The following is a 24,014-nucleotide window of genomic DNA, read 5'->3' as shown; positions in this document are numbered from 1 at the left end:
ACTTTTGAGGATTGAACTCTTGTTCCTTCAAAATAAGGCAATAACGACTAATTTAAACAATCACTTTATTAAAAATAGCAAATTTCACAAGTACTCATTTAACATTTTGTTGGCACTGGCCCCTGGAAAACAAACCCGTGTGTGTACTGATTGTCTAACGTAAACTGAAGCGGGGCTGCCCCCAAAAGCCTGTGCATCATCAACTTGGAATCAACAGGGGAATGAGTAAGTCTGGTGAGCTCAGAAAGGATGAACCTTCAGCCCTATTAATAACATTTTGCACAAAGCGTTTCAAGTATAACCCCCATAAGGCAACAACAGAAAGCATAGCAGCACAGCCTCTACATCACGGTTCCTGATTAAGCCTTCAACCAGGCCTAGGTTCCAGTTATGGCGAACGACAGCAAGGCAACTTTACTAAAAGCAGCAGTGAGAACAATCATTGCACTGGTACTTTGATTACTTTATTCCTTGTTGTGGAAGATCATTCTGCTACTGGATTCAGCTGCAAAATTAAAGAATGCTGTTTTTCTTCAAACCGCAAGAAAGCAACTGCATGTCCTTTTAGCTGGTGGACGTATTCGGGACGTCTTGTGCGTCCGCCAGATGTAGTTTTTGTCTGAATTCATCAGTTAAGATTTTCATTTTATAATGAGTACTTCTTTTAAACTTCGGGGAATTAAAAAAAATAAATTTCGGGGAATTACACTCAGGAGCTAAGGGAGAGAGGTATTGAAATAAAGGAAATATGTTTAAAGGGAAGTGTCTCTGTCACTGTGAGAAACCTGGATGTGGTAAGACAATTTTTAAACGTAGTGAAGTAATTATACTATATCCAGAATTTGAAGACTTAAAAAAAAAGGCACTAAATCAAGACTATGTTTCAGATTCTAATACAGCACAGGATTATTTTCACGTGGCAAGAATTATTTTCATGGTAAGGAACCGATGAGAGGCAAATATGAAAACTTACTGGATTAAACAAAAATCATTGGAGAGAACAACACCACTTTATCATCCTTGGGAAAACAATTTCTTTGTAAAAGTCAAAAATCAAATCATCATAGCTCTAAAACTTTCCCTATAATCCTGAATTATTCTTCAAGATTAGAATTAGGATGGAATTCTTGCAGAGGTTACCCCCCTCCCTTCTTATCATCATTGCTTTCATCTTGTTCTTTCATCCATCCATACGATCCACCTGCTACCTATCTCTTCAAGACCCAATTGCAACAATGCTGTGAATACGCTGAGAACAACTAAATGCTAGCAATACGCGTATGGCAGAGGTTGCAAAAATATACAGACATGAGTGCTGTCATCAGAGCCATTGCCATCCAGTTGGAGGGCTGAAATTTAACACATATAAAAATCAACAGATAGTGAAATAAGGCAGAATGCTAGTTGGAGATATAAATAAAATGCTTTATGAGAGTGGTCAGCTTCGGTGTTACTCGATAGGGGAAAGGGGGGAGGCCAGAGCAGCGCTAGGTAGAAAGCACAACCTGAACAAAGGCATTACGGTGAGCATGAAAATGATGTGTTCTTAGACGCCAGAGAACCAGCTTAGTGGGAATGAAAAATATAACAGGATACGTAGGCTGTGATTATATTATTGAGAGCTGTTAAAAAGTCTAACATGGTAAAAAACTTGGTCTGAAATAGGAATGGCAAGAAGACAGTGATGTTTTTAAGAAGACTAATTTATTTAGTGTCATTCTCTAAAGTTTACAGCAGCACTGTCCAAAAGAAATATAATGCAAGCCACAGGTATAATTTTTAAAATATATTTTATTCACACCAATATATAAAAAAGCTATCATTTCAGCATGCAATCATAAAAAATATTGAGACATTTTACATTATTTTTTTCATACTAAATCTTTGAAATCAGGTGTAAAAATTATACTTTTAGCACATTTCAATCCATATTAGCCACGTTTTGTGTGCTCAGTAGCTACGTGGCTAGTGGCTGCCATATTGGACAGTGCATCTCCAGAGCTGGAACAGAAATTTGAAAGGTTATGGAGTAAAGGGATGAGGGTAGGGGATGAAGGAGAAATAAAAGGCAGAACTGATGATGCCTGACAACTAAATGTAATCAAGAAGTGGCAAATCATTTCATGTCCATGTCCCGGCTCAATGGCAGATAGTGCCACGACCGAGTAGCAATGTCTGGTCTAACCATAGAAGGGATTTAAATAATCTTTGGAGACTGAAAATAACAGAGGCTACTGATGACAGAGAAGGAAATTAGGAGGAAAGTATGAATATAGAGAGAACATTTATTGCAAATGAGGAAACTACATTTGCCTCAAAGCTACACACTTGCTTCCCAAGATCTGAAACCAAACAACCTAGAGCCCATGCTCGTGTTCCGTCATGTTGCCTCGTTTAACTGTGGTGGTTGAATCAGGCAAAGTGGTGAGATAAATGAGTCTAAATGTTTAACAAAAACTCAGATAAGAGGATAGGAGATACTGACATGTCACAAGCATAGAAAGAGTACAAAGCATAGAATATGAAGCTCAAAATGAGTATAAAGAAAAGAAAAAAGCACCAGGCACTACTACTAAGAGAAGCCCCCTAATTAACTCATATCTTATCCCCATGTTCAAGTCTTTCTTGGCAAGGATATGTTACATTAATGTTTCCCCACAGTTTATGTGGCTTCTCAAAAACCTTCTCAAAAACCCATCCGTAAAATGGGAAGTATAACACCACCTGCTTATAAGGGTAGGACCAAATGAGAAAATGCAGGTAAGGCCCTTCATAAAATACTTGGCAATTAGTAAGTACTCAATTAAGATTAACTATTAATCGTTATCACTGGATCTGCATATACTTATTTCTTCATTGTTACTGTATAGTTTAGCAAGTAGTAACAGTACCTGTTACAACAATAATAGTAATTTATGTGTGTATATATATATATATATATATATATTAGTTTAGAAAAACTAGATAATTGCTCCATCATTATATGCAGCAATTATCCCATATTACAGAGGACACTCTGAGATGTTAAACAATTTACCCAAGGTTAATTAGCAAAATTATCAAAACCAAATTTCAAAAATCAAATGTCTTGACCCTACAACCAGTATCCTTTTTGGTATCTCATTATTTAGTTCAGAAGGATGTCATACCTCTCAAATTATTTTATAGGCAGGATCATTTCTCATTGTTCTTTATCTCATGTTGTGCCTAGGACTATGTCCAAAAATACGTTTTGAAAAGTTCCTGAAATAATTGCTCCAAATTGTAATGTCAAAACCTGAATATTTTACACACGCCTTGGTGATTTCTTTTAAGTTCCTCCTATAATACACCTTGTATATGCATCTGAAGTATTCTATGTAATGACAGGAAACTAAGCATGGCATATTATGTCTGCATATCCAACTGCTATTTAACTTAAGAATCTAAGATTCGAGATAATTTCTACGGCAACTAACCCAATCCTCAATTCCCTTGGTTGAATTTTAAAAATTTGTTTTAAAAATCCAAAAACAGTACAAAGCAAAGCAGAACAAATGAGAAACAAACAAAATTGTAGCATACAAAACAACTAAAAATTCCATTTGGAAACCCAAGGAGAAGAGAAATGGCCCCAGTAAATCATCATGGGTGTCTTTGTTCATTGATTGAGGTATTCACCAGAAGTTATAATTTGTAAACTTTTCACTGTTGATATTAGGCAAAAGGATACATGGAAGAATTCAGTTCTTCTAACTGTAACACAAAGAAACAAATTTAATTTCAATTTTTATGGGAAAAATATCTTAAGTAGATAATTGTTTACACATTTTAAAGTAAGCTGGTTTTCATTTAAGCTTTCTCTAAACGAAAAAATAAAATATTGAAAAAAACTTCCCAAAAATTTCCAGCTTGGGAAATTCACTTACGCAAAATAATTATAAAGTAGCTTTAGCATTTATTAAACACAAATATGAGAAGAGAATTAAACCAGATAAGGAAAACTAGAGTTCTATAAGGATTCTTAAAACCATGAACAATTATAATCATCTCTAATAGTTTTTTTAAAAAGTTGCCATTTTCATGATCAAAATCTTAAAAATCTTTGTGGATTACAAAAAGACTTCACATATCATTCAGTTTTCAGTATGTGGTAGAGTTAATCACACCTGTTTTACAGAGGGAAAAATCAAAGTTACAGAAATGTTAACTACATTGACAAAGTTACACAGATATAACTGAAATGCAAACCCCAGACTAAACAAAGGCTTTCTGGTTTCAAATTTGGTCTTCTCACTACTCCACAGTCACTTTCCTAAATGTAATGCAAATTAAGCTTCTATTTCTTAAGAGGACCCGGTAAAAGGAAATACTTGCGAGGCTAAACATAGTCGGTGTGAAATAAAACACACAGGCTTGAAACTTTAAAAGTATAGGCATACAATTTCTCTCACATTTACTTACTCAAAGGATAAAGAAAAGCAACAGAATTAATCCTTTTTTGTCATTAGTAAATATGTAAACTATTCCAAAACTGAAGAACACTGAATTCAATTTTTCTTTATTTTTACTCCAAAAAAGGTTTAAAGAAGCCAATTTAATTAATACCTCTCAGTGTAAGAATCATAATAGTTACACACAGAATTACGTCCTCCCAAAAGACGTACATTTTAGTTCTAACCCCCAATACCTCAGAATGTGAGTGTATTTGGAGACAGGGTCTTACAAAGAGGTAGGAAGTTAAGATGAGGTCAATAAGGACTAGTGTCTTTAAAAGAAGGGGAAATTTGGACATAGGCACCCACTCATAAAAGGAAAATGCCATGGAAAGATGAAGGCAGTCATCTACAAGCCAAGGAGAGGGGCCTCAGAAGAAACCGACCCTGCCAACACCTTGCTCACTAACTCTGGGCCTCCAGAGCTGTGAGAAATAAATTCCAGGTGTACCCAGTCTAAGGCACTCTGTTATGGCAGCTTTAGCAAGCTAATACACAGAGCAATGCACTAAAGGATCTGAAACATACACATAGTTCTGTATATAACATAAGTAACCACCACCTACCTGAGTAAATAACACAAAACGTATTTAATCATGTCAGGACCGCCTTATACATTAAGATCGTATCATATATGTACAGAAGTGAATCTTTCACTTCTAGATTTCCCAGCATTCTCAAAATGTATGCTTAGATATAAATGTGACAATTTCTTTGAAATATGTTTCCCTAAAAAAGAGTAGGACACGACATGTATGAAACTTGAAAATACTACACTAAGTGAAAGAACCCAGACATAAAAAGCCACATATTGTGTGATTCTCTTTATATGAAATATCCAGAATAGGCAAATCTGTACAGACAGAGAGGAGATTAGAGGCCACTAAGGGATGAAGAGGAGGGAGAATTGAGAGGTACAGGGTTTCTTTTTTGGGGTGATAAAAATGTTCTGGAATTAAACAGTGGGGATGTCTGCAAAACACTGTGAACACACTGAAACCACTAAAGGGTATACTTCAACATGACTAAAACAATGAACTTTCTTTCAATAAAAATTTTTGATTAAAGAAAGAATGAAGAAATATATACAAATCCTTTTATAAGTTTATATAAAAGAATTATAGTATATAAAAGAATTATACTCACATCGGACAGAAGCCTGTCCAGATTGGAGTCACTGGCTGTTTTTCTCTTATCCTCAGGAAGTTCCTCTAACTCCCCATAGAGCTCCAAATTCAAACGAGCTAATTTCTCCTGCATTCCCCGAACATGTTCCATCTGTTCAATGGAACATTCATTTCCTGGGGGAACATCCCAGAACATTAATAAAGATTAGGACAGTTCAAACTAACTGCCTTGAGGAAAAACTTGTAAATTCAAGGTACTCACAAGAACTTAGTTTTCGTTCTGTTGTAAATTACAGTGTTAATGACTGCCTATTTTCTGTGTATAATACACAAATCGAATTTCTGACCAGGAAAGCAATAATCTAAGAAATGACTGTGGGTACTAAGAAAATCGGATTGGAAAGATTTTCTTTAAAAAAACAAAATCATCAGGGCGTCTGGTCTGTGGAGCCTGCGACTCTTGGTCTTGAGGTTGTGAGTATGAGCCCCACAGTGGGTGTGGAGATTGCTTGAAAATAAAATCTTTTAAAAATTTAAAACAACAAAGCAAAACAAAAACCCCAAAACCCAAATCATCCCTTAGGTAAAGAAAATTTTTTTTTCAATAGTAACATCATTTCTAGAAGCAATAGCATCATCTAATCATGTTCAATCTGACCCAACGTCCTATTATAATGAGTGAACTTGAACGTCCTGTAAGAACTTCAACCATGAATCATTTTGCCACCAATTATTCCTTTAATAAATATAAATGAGGAACACCTGGGTGGCTCAGTCGGTTAAGCATCTGACTCTTGATTTTGGCTCAGGTCATGATCTCACAGTTGGTGAGTTCAAGCTGTGCGTCGGGTTCCACTCTGACAGTGCAGAGCCTGCTTGGGATTCTCTCTCTCCCCTTCTCTCTGTGTCCCTCCCTCCCCCCATCAAAAATAAATAAACTTTGAAAAAAGAAATATAGATGAAAATATTTATGAAACATGAAGAATGTTATGAAGCATGAGAAACAGAATGTAGTATTTTCAGTCGTATGCTCTAATGTAAGTGCAAGACAACTTAATTGCTAAAGGACAGGTCTTACGTTACTGAGTAGAGTTCTCTGAGGTGGCATTACCTGCTCAGGGCAACTAAAATATATACGGTAATATTACATATTTTCATAGAGTTTAAGTATAGCCTCTACAACCTCTTGATACTAAAAATTTTTTCTAAAACACCTTGGTTTTCTCAAAAGTATACTGTAGTTCAGCTAAAGCTGAAGTATGTATCTTGAATCAGTATGAATTTATGTAAATTATATTATAATTTCCCCAGGCTAGATTTGTATCATCTTCATAGATTGACAACTTTAAATTATGTTGACTAATAATTTTGAAGCTAGTTACAGCTCTTTAAAAATCATCCTTTCTTTATAGAAAATATCTCATATTTCCTCTATTTTAATGATGTTTTCTAACAATTAGTAACCTGGAAGATCGAGTGGGAGAAATACCTCAAGAGAGAAAGGCGTGTGTGTTTGTGTGTGTGTGTGTGTGTGTGTGTGTGTGTGTGTATACTGGCATACATATAAATGTATCAATATATAACATATATATAGAAAAAGAGAGTGAGAAAAGTAGGGAGGAGGACAATATAAATCTATAAAGTAGAAATCACAAGGAATCCAGGTGATCTAACATGAGAACAATAGAAGCTCCAAAAGGATAAAAAGGAACAGATGGAAAAATAAATTAACAACAGAAATAATGTTCCTTCAGATGAAAATGAGTTGGCAGATATGAAGGGCTCACTGATTCTCAGGCAAAATTGATGAAAAAACATAAGGAAAAAAAAAACTTTCAAACATCGAGACAGAAAAAAATTACCTATTAAGAAAGAATTCAACGGGCAATCCACCTTGTATCTACAATACTTCTAGATAGCAAACTGACAAATAACAGAGAGTGACTTCAATCCAAGAAAACAAGCTACATAAGAGTAGGGGCAGAGGGTCGCCTGGGTGGCTCAGTTGGTTAAGCATCCAACTTTGGCTCAGGTCATGATCTCACGGTTCGTGAGTTCGAGCCCCATGTCAGACTCTGTGCTGACAGCTCGGAGCCTGGAGCCTGCTTCAGATTCTGTGTCTCCCTCTCTCTCTGCCCCTCCCCCACTCATGCTCTGTTTCTGTCTTTCAAAAATAAATAAACATTAAAAAATTTTTTTTAAAAAGGGGGGGGCAGAAAGGGTGTTGGCAAGAAAGCAAAGAAGTGATTCAAAGATTAAATCTCAGGTATGGGAGAGAAGAGAGAAGGGAAAGTGAAAGTGTTCTAAAGATACCATCTAAACTGGGTCAAGGTAAAGCAAGGAGGTAGAGATATAATAAAATATCTCTGTGAAATAAATGTTTTTCATGTCTTCTTTTCAAATTAATAGTCTAACCAAGACTGGAAACCCAGAAACTATAAGAAAAGATAAAACATATTTCAGTATTCAAAACTTTTACAAGGTTAAATATACCATAAAGTCCACAAACATACTAAATTTGGTTAACAAAAACAAAAAAGCCAAAATACAGCAGTTGGAGTGGTTAGTATCCAAAATATACAAAGGGCTCTTAGCAATTGACAACACCACCACCAACAAAAGGATAAATAACCAAACAGAAAACTGGGTAAAGGTCCTGAAAAGAGCAATTCGACTTCTTAACATGTACAAACTCAACAGTAATAAAAGAAATATCACCTCATACCAACAGTCTGGCAAAATTAAAAGGCTAGTAATACCTATTTCTGGTTGGATTCAGAGAAAAGAGTTCTTTCATAAACTGTGAATGAAAACTAGAAGGGCAATAGCTTTTTTGGAAGGCAATCTGGATACCTGTACTAAAATCAGAATTACTGCTTGGACCCACTAATCCCACTCATGGTAATCCATCCCAAAGAAATAAAAGCACTGACATACATATGTATGTAAAGAGATGTTCACTACACCGTTATGTTTAGGGGCTCAAAAATTAAACAAAGTAAATGCCCTTCAACAGAGAAATGGTTGAATAAACTGCGGTATATTCACAACTTGGAATATTATGTAGCCATTGGAAAAAAAGAATGAATTAGGGGTGCCTGGGTGATTTAGTTGGTTAAGCGTCCAACTCTTAATCTCAGCTCAGGTCTTGATTAATCTCAGTTCAGGTTGTGAGTTCAGGCCCTACGCTGGGCTCCACACTGGGCACGGAGCCTACTTAATTAAAAAAAAAAAAAGAAAAGAGAAGTTAAAAAAAGAATAAATTAGAGCTATACCAGGTGACCAGGAGGGATTTTCATTAGATATTCTTTAGTGAGGAAAGCAAGAGGGGGACAAGTACATATAAGATACAATTTGTATAAAACAATGAAAACTAAAATCTTTATGTATGTTTATATATATATTTGTGCCATAACCTAGAGAAAAATATGAAAAGATATACACCTGGTTCTTAACGTGGTTATCTAGTTGGAGTGGGGGGAGGTGGAGCCAAGAGAGGGTGTGGTCAGGGAGGGGATAAGAAGCCAAGGAACTCCACGACGAGATACCACCTCACACCTGTCAGAACAGCTAAACTTGACAACTCAGGAAGCAACAGATGTTGCCAAGGATGCAGAGAAAGGGACACTTTTGCACCGCTGGTGGGGATGCAAACTGGTGCAGACACTCTGGAAAACAGTATGAAGGTTCCTCAAAAAATTAAAAATAGAACTACCCTACGACCCAGCAATTACACTACTAGGTATTTATCCAAAGGACAAAGATGCTGATTCGAAGGGGTACATGCACCCAGATGTTTGTAGCGGCACTATCAACAACAGCCAAATTATGGAAAGAGCCCAAATGTCCATTGACCGATGAATGGATAAAAAAGATGTGGTATATATACACAATGGAATATTACTCTGTGCTCAAAAAGAATGAAATCTTGCCATCTGCAACAATGTGCATGGAACTAGAGTGTATTATGCTAAGTGAAATAAGTCAGTCAGAGAAAGACAAATATATGATTGACTCATATGTGGAATTTAAGAAACAAAGCAGATGAACATAGAGGAAAAATAAAAACGGGGAGGCAAACCATAAGAGACTCTTAAATACAGAGAATAAACTGAAGGTTGCTAGAGGGGTGTTGGGGGTGGTGGGCTAAATGAGTGACGGGCATTAAAGAGGGCACTTATTGGGATGAGCACTGGGCATTATATGTAAGGGCTGAATCACTAAATTCTATTCCTGAAACCAGTACTACACTATATGTTAACTAGAATTTAAATTAATTAAAAAAGAAAGAAAAAAAATAAACCAAGGAATAAAGAGGTACGGGAAGAAAGGATAGCACTTCAAAAAACCAGTATGTATGTTGATGACATTTATGCATTCATGTGAAATTCTGTACGTGTGCATTCAATAATTTTCAAATTGCTTTAAAAAATACAGGGATATAATTTTATCAGAGAAGGGTTATAAGGTAAGTTGCAAGCTGAACATAAAAACTTTGACCATATACTTTGTGAACTCATATACAAAAATACCTACTCGGAGATTGTTTTGTTTTGTTTTTTTAATGTTTGTTTTTGAGAGAGACAGAGAGAGACACAGAGCATGAGAAAGGGCAGAGAGAGAGGGGGACAGAGAATCCGAAGCAGGCTCCAGGCCCTGAGCTGTCAGCACAGAGCCCGACACAGGGCTTGAACCCATGAAATCGCAAGATCATGACCTAAGCCAGGGTCGGATGCTCAACTGACTGAGACACCCAGGCACCCCACCTACCTGGAGTTTCTAATGGAACAATCAGTTAACTGTTCTTATAGCTTCATGATTGAACAAAAACACCAGATTCTTTTAAATTTAAAATCAGGGATGGTAGGCAAGAAATAAGTTTAGGCTTAAAAGGGTAAAGAAAAATGACCTTGAGGCTTTCCCAAACTAAAATACTAAGTCTAAAATATTTAACTGATGAAGAATGTTCCTTTTATCTGTTACTTTCAGGATAGTTATTGCATAATAGCAATCCTACTTCAACATTTTTACTAACCCTCCTTTCTTACAAAAACTTTTTCATGAAATTTTAGATGACAAATTATAGTTCATGACAAACGAAATCTAGATGATTGCATTTTATGCCGATAGATTTTTTTTTTTAATAAAAGAAAATGATATTTTTGAAAGAAATGGCAAAATAGGAGCACCTGGGTGGTTCACTCAATTGAGCATCTGACTCTTGATTTCAACTCAGGTCATGATCTCACGGTTTATGGGATCAAGCCCTGCATTGAGCTCTGCACCATCAGCAGCCTGCTTAGGATTCTTTCTCTCTCTCTCTCTCTTTCTCTCTGCCCCTCCCCTGCACATGTGTGCTCTCTCTCTCTCAAATTAAATAAATATGAAAAAATTAAAAAAAAATAAAGGAATGACAAAATAAATGCAGAAAATAGGACGCAAGCATCTGGAAAAGAAAAACAGAGAAATATCTATGGCTTGCCGAATGCTTGAAGTTTTCCGGAGTGGAAATCATTCAAAAGGCTGAGAAGCCCCCTCTCCATCTCCTGAACGTCTGAGACATCGGTGAGGAAGGAGTGCTGAATGGGAGCCGGCTGTGTGCCTTTTCCTTCTCCTCCCTGAGGTCTGGTCTTTTCTTTCATCACTCTGCAGATAGCACAATGAAAACATTAATTGCATATAGTTACCTTTATTATTTTTTTATAATGTTTTTGTAAATGTTTATTTATTTTTGAGAGAGAGAAAGAGAGCACAAGCAGGTGAGGGGCAGAGAGAGGGGGACAGAGGATCCGAAGTGGGCTCTGCGCTGACAGCAGAGAGCCCGATGTGGGGTTCAAACTTGCAAACCACAAGATCATGACCTGAGCCGAAGTCGGATGCTTAACTGACTGAGCCACCCAGGCGCCCCGGGATTTTAGTGTTTTAAATTTCTTCTTTGAACTTTTCCTGTGTTTGAATTTTTACAATAAATACAAATCATTTCTATGACAATAATAAAACCACCCTTTTAAAAAAGATAAAACCTACCATGGGGCACCTGGGTGGCTCAGCTCGTTAAGTGTCCGACTCTTGGTTTTGGCTCAAGTCATGATCTCACAGTTCATAGGTTCAAGCCCCACATCGGGCTCTGCACTGATGGTGTGGAGCCTGCTTGGGATACTCTTTCCCTCCCTCTCTCTCTGCCCCTCCCCTGCTTGCCATCTCGCTCTCTCTCAAATAAACTTAAAAAAAAAAAAAAAAAAAAAAAAATATATATATATATATATATATATATATATATATATGAAAACTATGAAAACACACTCAGCTTAATTTAAAAAAAAAACAAAACGTATTTTTTTCCCTCTTCTGGCTAGTGCATCAACTTTGTCTATGACTTTTCACACTCTGTCCTGTTTAATATGAGACAAAGTAAGGGTCTTCAAACCAGTCATTCATTCTGCATGTGCTAATACCCTACACACTATACCCTTCACAAATTTTTTCTAAATCACATATAATAGATGCTGCCACTGTTTTAAAAGTTAAGCCAAGAGAAAAACAAGTGTTATAAGAATTACTAGATTTAGTATTTACGTTGGCAGCGTTTTGCTGTGATAATCTGAAAGAAATGAATTCACCTTTTTAACTTTGGTCGCTGGGAAGTTGACTGTGATGCAGGATTTGAAAACCCTGTGCTTTTACTAACTGGAATGGCATTTTTTTTGGCATTAACAGCCTGAGTAGAGTGGGCACTAAAAGACTTAGGACTCCGCCTCTTCAGTTTCCGCTCCTCCATTGTTTTAAGTTCCTTATTGCACCACGGCCAGCTTCTTATGACCTAAGGAAATAGAGCAAAATTATACACATATGCTAGAATATGTGAAAGTGAAAGGGTTTTAAAGACCCACTTCATAGGCTTAAAGAGGATTGAGAATTTCAGAGCTCATTAGATAAAGTTAAAATAAGGATCCCTTAAGTTTAACCTACGGTGCTATGTACACAGAAGCTCTAAGCAAAATGGACTGGTAGACAAAAATGTTTTCCATCATTTTCTGTATTCACGCATCCACAAATATTTGCTCTTTTCCACTTGCCAGGCACTATTCTGGATATTGGGAAGATGATAGTGAACAAGACAAAGTTCCTGTTCTCAAAGAGCCTACATGATAGAAGGGAAAGAATGCGTCAAAAAAGAAACAAAATAGCCATGTGATAGATATTCCCAGCCTGACTCAAGCTCTAGGTGGTCTTTAGATCTCCCTGCTAAAATTTATTCTTCGAAGAATAACAGACATGTAATTGACAGGGGGTATTTGCATTTTAACTAATAACTAGAAACCTTATAGCAACTACCAAGCACAAACTCAGTGTCTGCCTAGGGATAATACTGATTCTGGTTCTTCGATTGAGTGAAGTTCTATAAAATTAAACTCGTTCCATGACTATTCTGAATATACTTTCTTTACCTATTTCCAATGATACATGAAACTGTATATGTTTGTTTAGTTTTGCTAGTATCAGAAAAGTTACACTATGAAGTTCTAGCTGGCCCTTCCATACAGAGTATGTGTAAGGTCTTCTGTTTATCCAATAATTTCCCCTTATTTCATGTATTAACTACCTTTATCTTCCTTACAGCCATCCATCGAAAAATATCCTTCTACATTTTTACTTATGCATACTATTAAATTGTTCTTAAATATATTGCTTCCTATATCATGAGATGAGAAATTTACATGGCTATTTACCTCATCAGATTGCAAAGTGCTTTAGCACTATTAAGCTTTTTGTGTACATGGTGTTGAATGTAATCATGCTACGGCCACTCACAAAGATTCAAATCCACTGATGTCACTCTTAAAATAATTACTTAAAAATTTTAACTAAAACAGATTTTTTTTGCCATTGTCTAAACTCAGTACCACCAGCACTGGAATTTAAACCATTTCAGCTCAGTTGGCTCAGGCTGACCCTAGACAATCACAACTGGATTTATATATAATACCTCCAAAGAAGCAAAAGTTTTAAAGGAAAGGTTCTAATGATCAGTCTCTAATCCCAGATACCAAGTGTAAATCCATTCAAATCTTGGCTAACAATTTTTCCTTTAAGAAGAATTTTCAGTAACACAACAGACACTTGGGTTGTTTCGACATGAACACAAATTAAATGGAATTTTAATAAACAGCTGAAGAGAGACAATGGGGCATCAGTTCTCCAAAGAGACAAGCATCTGTTTAAACGTGTGATACACATAAACACATGAACCTTCTAATTTAATGATGCTAATAGACCATTTGGTGATACAGGAAAAAGAAAAGGTAGTAAAGCAATTCAAATAAATCAACAGTGGTCTAAACTATGATATTCTGAGGGGCCAGGACTGGAAATGTATCCGCTTTTGGAAGGCAAGCCGCCGGTACAAAAAGCAGCAAGGAACCATTTAGAGAAGAGGGCCTTCGCAGTTACTCACTCACTGAGTGCCAGGAACCCACAGCCTTCAAGAAGGACTAGGAGTCCCTCTTGACTTCACCTTATTCTCCTTCCCCAATCAGCCAACACGGTGACCCTTCACCTCCCAGAATTGAGCGGTGGATAGAGTGGGTGGTGGAAGGGGCCTAAAGGGGACAATGCGGAAGCGCCTTTGGTTCCACTTCATACCTGAGGAAGGAGAGGATCGGAATCCTCTTCCTCAACCTGCAAAGACTCCGGAGTCTCCGAAGCCACCGCCGCAGCTGCAGCCTCCGACGCTACTGCTGCAGCTAGAGCCGGGGTCACATCCCGGACCCAGCGCCACCACAGTTCCCTTTGTTTACGGAAGTGACGCAAGGAGGCGGAGCCTCCGTGCCCGCCCTTTCCCGCCCCCCCCACCCCCATCCCGGCGGGAGCCTCGCCTCTTCCTGCCACTCCAGTACGGCTCCCGTCTCCGCCTTTGGCACCGCATTGCTTCTACTGTCCTGCTCTCAGCTGTATTTTAGGCGGACGTGGAAACAAAGACCCATAGTTTGACTTTTATTTTGGGTTCTGTGGCCCACAAGCACTGAGGAATAGGCTTGGCAGTGGAAGCAGGCACGGGAGACGCAGTGCGCTTCGCGGAAGCTGTCCCGCCCCCTGGCTCAACGTCGGCTCCCACGCACTACAATTCCCAGCATGCCATTCGAGCAAGAGCGGAGGCGGAACCGGAGTGTCGTCATAGCAACTGAATCAACTACCTCGCGGAGACTTCTCAAGGTAAAGTTTGGAAGGCGCCATGAAAAACCATGATTCTGTTTAATGACACCATGCCAAGCCCCTAAATGAGATTCTATTTCTGTTAATAACTACTCTGTTCAGACCCTGTACAGGCGTTATGTCCCATCCTCACTACAATTCCATGAGGTAGGTGGTGCCCTCTTTTTAGATGTGAGGACTTTGACAGTCAAAAAAGCTAATAAATGCACGTTTCTCGTCACCAAAACAGTTCTATCACTATATATATTTCTTCTGGAGAAGGAATTGTGTATTGTGAGGGACAGAACTATCCTAAATGAGGGGCGAGATCCAGGTTTCATTCCCTCGTCTGGATGTCCTTTCCCGTGTAGGGAGGTTTTAGGTTTGTAGATCTTTAGATTGAAGAGGCAATGGATAGTACCACATATTTCTCCTGAATTTGTTAATGAGGAAGCCGTATCTAGAGATTGATATAAATACATCAATGCTAGAGAGGCAGAACAAAGTAGAACCCACGTATTCTAATTTGGGATGCCCTTCCGCCATCACGCCCTCCATTTTTAAGAAATCGGAAAACTTTTTTAAACGTTTATTCATTTTTGAGAGACAGAGTATGAGCAGGGGAAGGGCAGACAGGCAGGGAGGCACAGAATCCAAAGCAGGCTCCAGGCTCTGAGCTGTCAACACAGAGCCCTACACGGGGCTCAAACTCACAAACCGTGAGATCATGACCCCAGCCGAAGTCGGACGCTTAACCAACTGAGCCACTCAGTCGGTTGTCAGCAAGATATCAGCAAGATATCCCGGTCGTCAGCGAGATATCAGCAAGAGGACAATTCATCTTTCCAATATCTTTTCTCCAAGTTCTTGTTGTAGGAACACTCCAGCTTTAGAAGAAGGCTTGTGTTATAGGCTTAACCAGAAAGCAAAGTATACCATTGATCAGAAAATTAGCAATACTGTGTAACAACCCTTCCATCAGTTTTCTCTCCTTTGTTGAATTTTAATTTAATTTGAGCAGTATCACCAAAGAGTACCACAAGACTAGTAAATACTTGTAGGGATAGCTTACAGTATAGCAGAGAGAGTAGAAGGGAGGGAGGGGGGCAGCAAGGCAGGGAGGAAGGGAAGAGTAGAAGAGGCCCTCATAACACATAATAACCAACAAGGAAATTTTAAGATGTTATTTAAAACCTAAACTGCTACCACTCTGCTTTTTAAGAGCTGTCAAGGGGAAATAAATCTTGTATAGGGAGAAAAGGGGAGATGATACTCTAAGAAGATGGCCCATTGTGTGTCACAATGGAGCAAGGAGTGTTGGATATGCACGGGTGGGCAGGAGGCTGAGTTTGGGGATATGAAATTGAGAAAGTTGAATTGTTCTATATAATAATCTGGGAAGAATTGCTCACTGTAGTAGAAGGTAGGGGTTGGGAAATGTTGGAAGAAAAGGACAGCAAAGAAGGGAGCAGAGTGAGAAAGGAGAGTCAAAGGGGTGGGAGGGAGAAGACTTTAAAAAGATCAATGAGGTCTGTTGTTCACTTTGTAAATGGTAGTGTTCTAAGTACACACACACACACACACACACACACACACACACACACGTCTTCCATGCTTCCAAACTTCAAGATAAATTCTCTACAGGATCAAAGCTTTGTATGAACATTATGAAAATCAAGGAAAAGCATTGTGTTCTGCATCTTTGGGAGATTTATGGAGAATAAGAGCAACGTGTGTGTAACAGTAACGTGATGTATAAACAGCACTGTGTCAGGTGAAGGAGGAGCTTAGAGTCCAAGGTGAATGGAAAATTATAAACCACAGTCTATGCTGTAATCTTGGAAAGAGAGGAGTTTCCCACTACATGAAGACAAGTATTATATTCCATTTTGCATCACTCTTAAAGGGTAGGGGTACATGGGATGACAGCTGGTAACATGCTGGTCTCTCCTACCAGTCTGTTAGCTACTCATGAAAGGATCTAGGTTTTATACATCTTTATATCCCCAAAGTTTAGCGTAGTGTCTGGCATACAATAGAAAATTAGAAAATTTACATTCAATTAATGAATAAATGAGGAAAAAATTAGACCCATATGATGGCAAGTGGCAGATGGCATTATTAAATCAAGTGTCACTATAACTCAGATTACTTATTCAAGAATTAGAATTTAGATTGATTCTTAGTCATACCTGCCTCTGGTCTCCAGGTGGCAGTATTATCTCATATTAAATTGTTCTGAGACCAGATTCCATTTAACTTTGAGAACATAAATGAGTTAGAATAAAAACTGAATTCTTAGTTTATTTCTGTAATTGTACAGATCCAAAGAAGTAATAAAATATAATTACGTGAGATTATGGATTTTTCCTCTAATTTCAACACAAACGAAAGCAGTTTCCAAAACCTTGATAATAAATACAAATTAGGGTAGTTGTTTACAAAACACATGCATTCCTTCAAATTATGAAGTTGCATGCGTGCATGGTGCATGTGTGGGGGGGGGGAGGGAGAGGGAGAGAGAAAGTGAGTGAGCAGTAATATGTCTAGAAATAAATAATCTCCCAACGAATAGCATGACCAGATTAAATGCAGGATGGTTGGATGAATGTGAATTTCAGAAACACAAAGAATGCTTTATTTGTATAAGTCCCATGCAATATTTGGGACACATTTATACTAAAAAAATACTCCTCATGTATCTGAAAATCACCTTCAGCTGGTCATCGAGTTTTCCTTTGCTAAATCTGGCAGTTTTACCAACACGTATTCTGTTGCTGTTAATTCCAAAAGAAGCAGAACTTCACCAGGTCTGCAGACGCAGTGGTGTTGCCTTATTTGGAGAGATGGAAAGGAAGTAGCTCGTAGGATCAGCTTCCTCACTGCAAGTGCAACCTTCTGCTCATTGTAGTTACCGGTACAGATCAGAGTTCTATAGCTGAGTAAATTATTTTCAGGAAACGGACCCCTCAGGCAAGTGCAGATGGTATAGTCTAAAGAGGTTATTTTATACAAACACAGTGTTTTCTAGCATTCACGAGCCTGGTTGTAAAAGCCAAGCACTGTGAATAAGCAAGGAGATCCTGGATCCCTTCACCTCTGACTTACACTTTTCTTTTTTCTTTTTTTTTTTTTTTTAACGTTTTATTTATTTTTGAGACAGAGAGAGACAGAGCATGAACAGGGGAGGGGCAGAGAGAGAGGGAGACACAGAATCGGAAGCAGGCTCCAGGCTCTGAGCCATCAGCCCAGAGCCCGACGCGGGGCTCGAACTCACGGACGGCGAGATCGTGACCTGAGCTGAAGTCAGACGCTTAACCGACTGAGCCACCCAGGTGCCCCTGACTTACACTTTTCACAGGTGCCTGAGGTATACCAGCTATGGCAATAGAAATAGAAGGATTGTTTATGAAATAAATCCTATTTCAAAAAAGTAAAGAATTTTCTGATAAATTAAATCCTATGTCATAGTTTCATGTACATTTGCATTTTTAACGTAACCATTCCCTATCTTCTAGATAAAATGCACTTCAAAATTTCATTTGCCAATATTTCTGAATTCAAAATAAGCTTTCCACAGGAACATTATTGTGAATATAAGATCTTCAGATTACCTAATAAGAGTATATTTAATCGATTATATGACTGAAACACCATTTGTAGTTAAGTTTTCTTTCAAGTTTAAAGTAATAAAAGTTTTCTTTTTATTTTTATTTTAGAGACAGAGAGTACACATTTGCACGTGAAAGTGGGGGAAAGGCAGGGGGAGAGAGAGAGAGAATGTTAAGAAGGCTGCCTGCTCATCGTGGAGCCCAACTTGGGCTTGATCCCACAACCCCAGAGTCATGACCTGAGCTGAAATCAGGAGTCAGACGCTCAATTGACTGAGCCACCTAGGTGCTCCTGTAATAAAAGTATTTTCAAGATCAAGAAATATGGGGCACCTGGGTGGCTCAGTGGGTTAAGCGTCTGACTTCGGCTCAGGTCATGATTTCACAGTTTGTGGGTTTGAGTCCCGCGCCGGGCTCTGTGCTGACAGCTCAGAGCCTGGAGCCTGCTTCGGATTCTGTGTCTCCCTCTCTCTCTGCCCCTCCCCTGCTCATGCTCTGTCTCTCTCTGTCTCAAAAATAAATAAAACATTAAAAAAATTTAAAGATCAAGAAATAGAGGGGCACCTGGATGACTCTCAGTCAGTTAGGCAACTGACTTCGTTTCAGGTCATGGTCTCATGCTCTGTGAGTTCTAGCCCTGCATCAGGCTCTTGCTGACAGCTTGTAGCCTGGAGCTGGCTTTGGATTCTGTGTCTCCCTCTCTCTCTGCCCCTCCCCAGCTCACACCCTGTCTGTCTCTCAAAAGTAAAATGAAAACATAGAAAAAAGATCAAGAAATAGAAACGTTTTTCAAATATTAAATATTCATATTTGATGAAATTCAATGACCTATGTTTATTTTTCTCTGACTCTGGGCCAGAAGCCATTCTAAGGGCTTTAGATGAATTAGCTCATTTAATCCTGCTAATAACTCTAGGACACAGATTCCATTATGATCCCACTTCACAGATGAGGAACCTGGGGCAAAGGATAAATAGCTGCTCAAAGCCACACAGCTACTAAATAGTAGAACTGGGATCTGAGCTGGCCTATGGCTTCCTTAAGCACTGTTCACCATAGTTACATTAATTTAAAATAAAGACGTAAGGGGGACACCTGGATGGTTCAGTTGGTTAAGCACCCGACTCTTGATTTTGGCTCAGGTCACGTTCTCACGGTGGGATCGAGCCCTGCGTTGGGCTCCACGTATAGCGTGGAGCCTGCTTAGGGTTCCCTCCCTCCCTCTCCCTCTGTCCCTCCCTGGTGCACTTGCTCTCTCTGTCTCTCTGTCTCTCTCTCTTTCAGAAAAAAAAGAAAGAAAGAAACGGGTAAGGGACTTGTCTGAGAAGATTTTGAAGGTGACCTCTATCTGATCACTGTCTGGGATAGTGCACCGTATAATTCATTGAGCCTAGAACAGTTCAAAGTGAATGACTGGTTTTTTGCTCAATTTCGGTGTAGCATGAATGCCACTTTGGTGCCTACCAACCACAATGGTGTTATTTCGGAGTTTGCAGATGGACCGAAGGATGTCAGAAAGGGAGAAGGATTTACCTGAGGTACCTGGCTAAGAGTTCACGAGAGGTGGAAGTGGATGAAAGAGGACAGTGTGCCCTGTTTGTACAGCGTGAGAAAGAGGTTTCTGGGGTGGACATCAGTTATTGAGCTGAGACCCGGAAAGAAGAATAAAAAGGCGGGGGATTTAACTTTGCGTGATTATTTCCATGAATAGGAAAGGAGAAGTAGGAGGGATAGTGCCCTGTGTCCCTGTTAATTCTCTCTCACTCGCTTAGAGCTATGATTGCCTGAGGGGGGTCTTGTGCCCCAGTTGTGGCAGTGGTGGACTCATCGGAGGCCCCTGCTCGGGGCTGTGACCTCTCACGGGCTGAAGGCACAGACTTCAGTTCCCAACTGGCCGCCGTTAGATGCTTTGCCTACCCTTTACCCTCCTTCAAAGAGAGTAGAGGCGGTGAGGGTAGAGGGCAAGAGCCCTGAATGTCCTGTGTAGGGAACAAGCTTCTGACCCTCCTACTAACTAGTTCCCCAACCTTGGGCGCCTGTTGCCTAAGCTGTGAAAACGGAGATGATACCACCCGTTTGGCGATGAAGGCACCTGGCAAATACTTGTTCTGGTCCCGCTAAATCTTCACGACGGTATGAGGGATCGTTCCCATTTTCCAGATGTGGAGAAGGAGGCTCGGAGAGGCTAACACGGTGGTGGAGATGGGCACCCCTGTCGTGTAGCCCAGCCTCTGCTGCACTGCCTGCGGTAGAAAAGGAGATCACTGAAATAAAATGGTTTACCGTGTTCTTCCAGAGTGAAAACTTTAAAAAGCATTTTGCTACTTCAGTCTTCATAAATAGGAAAAAAAAAAATAAGTAAAACCTAGAAATGTATTTTCCTAAGGTAACAAATATGGAAAGGTTTCTGAAAGGAAAATATATATACATTCAAAAAAGCTTTGAAATGATTAAGCATACACTCGTAGCATTCATTCATTATAGTGACTTTTATTTTAAAATTATTATTGGGCGGGGGGGGGGGGGGGGGGGGGCGGTGCCTGGGTGGCTCAGTCAGTTAAGCATCATGATCTCATGGTTTGTGAGTTGGAGTCCCGCATCGGGCTTTCTGCTGTGAGCACAGAGCCCACTTCAAATGCTTCATCTCCCTCTCTCTCTGCTCCTCTCCTGCTCTCTCTCTCTCCTAAAAATAAACAGTAAATTTTCCTAATAAAAGAAAAATTTTTAAACATTTTTTAAAAATAAATTTTTTTTTTTTTTTAATTTTTTTTTTTTCCAACGTTTTTTATTTATTTTTGGGACAGAGAGAGACAGAGCATGAACGGGGGAGGGGCAGAGAGAGAGGGAGACACAGAGTCGGAAACAGGCTCCAGGCTCCGAGCCATCAGCCCAGAGCCTGACGCGGGGCTCGAACTCACGGACCGCGAGATCGTGACCTGGCTGAAGTCGGACGCTCAACCGACTGCGCCACCCAGGCGCCCCTTTTTTTTTTTTTTTTTTTTGAGAGAGAGAGAGAGCGCGCACAGTCAGGGGAGGGACAGAGGGAGAGAGAGAATCTCAGGCAGGCTCCTGGCTCAGCACAGAGCCAGTGCAGGGCTCAGCCTCATGACTATGAGATCGGGAGATCATGACCTAAGCCAAATTAAGAGTCGGACGCTTAACTGACGCAGCCACCCAGAAGCCCCTAAAAATTGTTCTTCACATCACAGGTAATGCGAGCTTGCTCATCCGCTATGCATTTACTGAGTATCTACTCTATGCCACGTATTTCCTAGATTAAGTGAACAATACAGACAAAAATTCCTGTTCTCATGGAGCTTATATTCAAATGTGAGCATGGCCAATTATGCCTGATTTAACCAAATCATTGTTATAGAATAGAAAGGGATGACTCTTAGGGGAAAAGATTGAGCTGGGAAAGGGCTGTGGGTGGGTTATAGACACGGCATTCTAGGAAGGCAGGTGAGGTTTGAGCAGAGACTTGAAAGAAGGGAGGAACTGAATCTTCAGACTATCTGGGGTCAGAGCAGAGGAAGGACCAGCACCACTGTGTGAGATGGGAGCATGCCTGGTGTGTGAAAACAGAGAGAGAGGGAGACACAGAATCCGAAGCAGGCTCCAGGCTCTGAGCTGTCAGCACAGAGCCCGACACGGGGCCCAAACTCACGAACTGGAAGATCATGACCTGAGCCGAGGTCGGATGCTTAACTGAGCCACCCAGGCGCCCCTCAAGTTTTTGGCCAGAGCAACTGCAAGAAAGATTTTCCATAGACTAAGATGGGAAGACTTATGTGTTGAAGTGTGTGGGAGGGGGCAGGAAGTTCGCTTTTGGTTGTGTCATATTTGACTTGCTGGTGTTTAGATGTCCAACTGAAGACGTTGAATAAACAGCCATATATTTAAGCCTGGAGCCCAGATCTTGCCTGCAAATATAAATTTGTCCAGCATATTATTGGTATTTAAAACCATGAGATTCCATGAGATCACCAAAATAACACAGACAGAGAAAACTACCAAGGACTGAACCCTGGGAAAAAGGAGGAACCAGCAAAATTAGAAAACGGAAACAGGAAAGACTAGCAAAGGAGAAAAGAAAAAATATCCACAGAATGTGTAGCATTCACATTTTGGTACATATCATTCCAGACCTTTTTTCTTTGTATGTAAATGGCTTCCTTTTTTAATAGTTAATTTTAGAAATGTATTCTAAAATACCACTTTATGGATCTCTTTAAAAACAAATTTTGAGTAGATTAACGTACGTAAGTGGTCTTAAAGTAAAAGGTAGTAAAAAATTTATAATGAGAAGAACTCTCCTCTTCAGAGACAACCCGTGTTATTGGTTTCATCTCATGCATGTATAAGTGTATGGATATATGTGTACATGTGTGTATGCAGACATGTTTCCCCTACACCCTTAGCATAGGCACATTGTTCACTTAACAATGTATCTTACATTTTGTTTCATATTGACATATACAGAACTACCACTTTCTGAATATAGTAGGATATCAAGAGTTAATTGATGATAGCTGCCCAATTTTCTAGTCAAAACTGTTAAGTAACATGCCTTGAGGCCCCTCCCCCCCCAGCCCCCACCTCCCTGGCCTTCCAGCCTCCTGCAGAGCTTCTGGTCTGTCTCCCCTTTGATCCTGTTTATTCCTTCTGATCATTCAGTTCTTAGAATTTCTTCTTTTTCTCCTTATGGAAACATATCTACCAGGAATTGTAACCTCTCATGGTTTTTGTTTTCTTTTTGTCCTGAGAAAATGTAACTGTTCATTCACTAAATATTTGGTAGGGATTTTCTACCTCTTTGGAATATAATGTGGGGTAGGGGACAGAGTCTACAGGAACTCATCCTACCTGGAGATGCGGGCTTGTAAACAGGTGATTACGGTGCCCCATTTTACATGTGGTGACAGAGAAATGGACAGAATGCTTTGGCAGCCTGGGGAGTAGAAGGGGGAAAGGGGAGACTGAGCTGGCATAAAAAATGAAGCTACTGTGAGACAGACAGCCAGAGGTACAACTTACATGACCAAACAAAATGGTTTCTGTCCTCGGGCCTAAGGGTAAGGAACAAATTCCTTGGCCTGGGTGAGCATGCCCTTCACAACCTGGCTCTGGGCATCTGCCTCCTCTCCCTCGGCCCCTTACTTGCCACTGTGTCCTTGGAGGCACTTCCATAACTCTGCTCTCGTGAGTTCTGCTTCCTTGGCCGAGAACGACCCTGTATCCTCCACCTCTCAACATCTCAGTAATCATAGTGATAGCATCATCACGAGAATGAGAATAAACGATGTAAATGATTTTAGTAGCTAATGTCTATAATGCACAAATTTGCATGCAGTCTCATTTAATTCTTTTAACAACTGTATGAGACAGGTACTGTGTTAACCCTATTTTTAAAATGGGGATACTAAGGGTAAAAAATACCAAATAGATTACCAAGATCACACAACTAGTCAGTAGTGGAGCTGGGATTTTTACCTAGCTCTAGCTGGTCCTAGAACCCACCTCGTAACTGCTGTTGCCACTTAGAATTTAACTCTTTAGTAAAATAATCCTGCAGCTTGAATATCTTCAACAAAAATGTCCTCATAAGT

The 24,014-nt window shown here is 39.5% G+C and overlaps 1 protein-coding gene across 1 annotated transcript; it reads right to left on the bottom strand.

Moving 5' to 3' along the window:
* Window positions 1-442: 442 nt before the first annotated feature.
* On the bottom strand, window positions 443-14,415 carry CCDC28A (coiled-coil domain containing 28A). The gene is made up of 6 exons (XM_042939943.1): window positions 14,246-14,415; window positions 12,223-12,422; window positions 11,085-11,248; window positions 5,622-5,776; window positions 3,713-3,735; window positions 443-619 (listed from the first exon to the last, which is right to left on the bottom strand). Exons 2-6 carry the CDS (start codon window positions 12,378-12,380, stop codon window positions 565-567), a joined length of 555 nt encoding a protein of 184 aa, XP_042795877.1. The 5' UTR covers window positions 12,381-12,422; window positions 14,246-14,415; the 3' UTR covers window positions 443-564.
* Between the last annotated feature and the right edge of the window lie 9,599 nt (window positions 14,416-24,014).

Source organism: Panthera leo, chromosome B2, assembly GCF_018350215.1.
Source record: "Panthera leo isolate Ple1 chromosome B2, P.leo_Ple1_pat1.1, whole genome shotgun sequence".
NCBI lineage: Eukaryota > Metazoa > Chordata > Mammalia > Carnivora > Felidae > Panthera > Panthera leo.
Note: the sequence above shows the minus strand (reverse complement) of the source record. Positions and strands in the feature narration are given on the sequence as shown.

Excerpts from the sequence above, each read along its gene's own strand:
- CCDC28A (XM_042939943.1), bottom strand. The coding sequence starts at position 12,380 with ATGGAGGAGCGGAAACTGAAGAGGCGGAGTCCTAAGTCTTTTAGTGCC. Across the intron at positions 5,777-11,084 it reads CGGAAAACTTCAAGCATTCG|GAAATGAATGTTCCATTGAA; the intron begins GCAAGCCATAGA and ends ATGTTCCCCCAG. Across the intron at positions 620-3,712 it reads GAAGAACTGAATTCTTCCAT|ACAAAAACTACATCTGGCGG; the intron begins GTATCCTTTTGC and ends TGATGAATTCAG.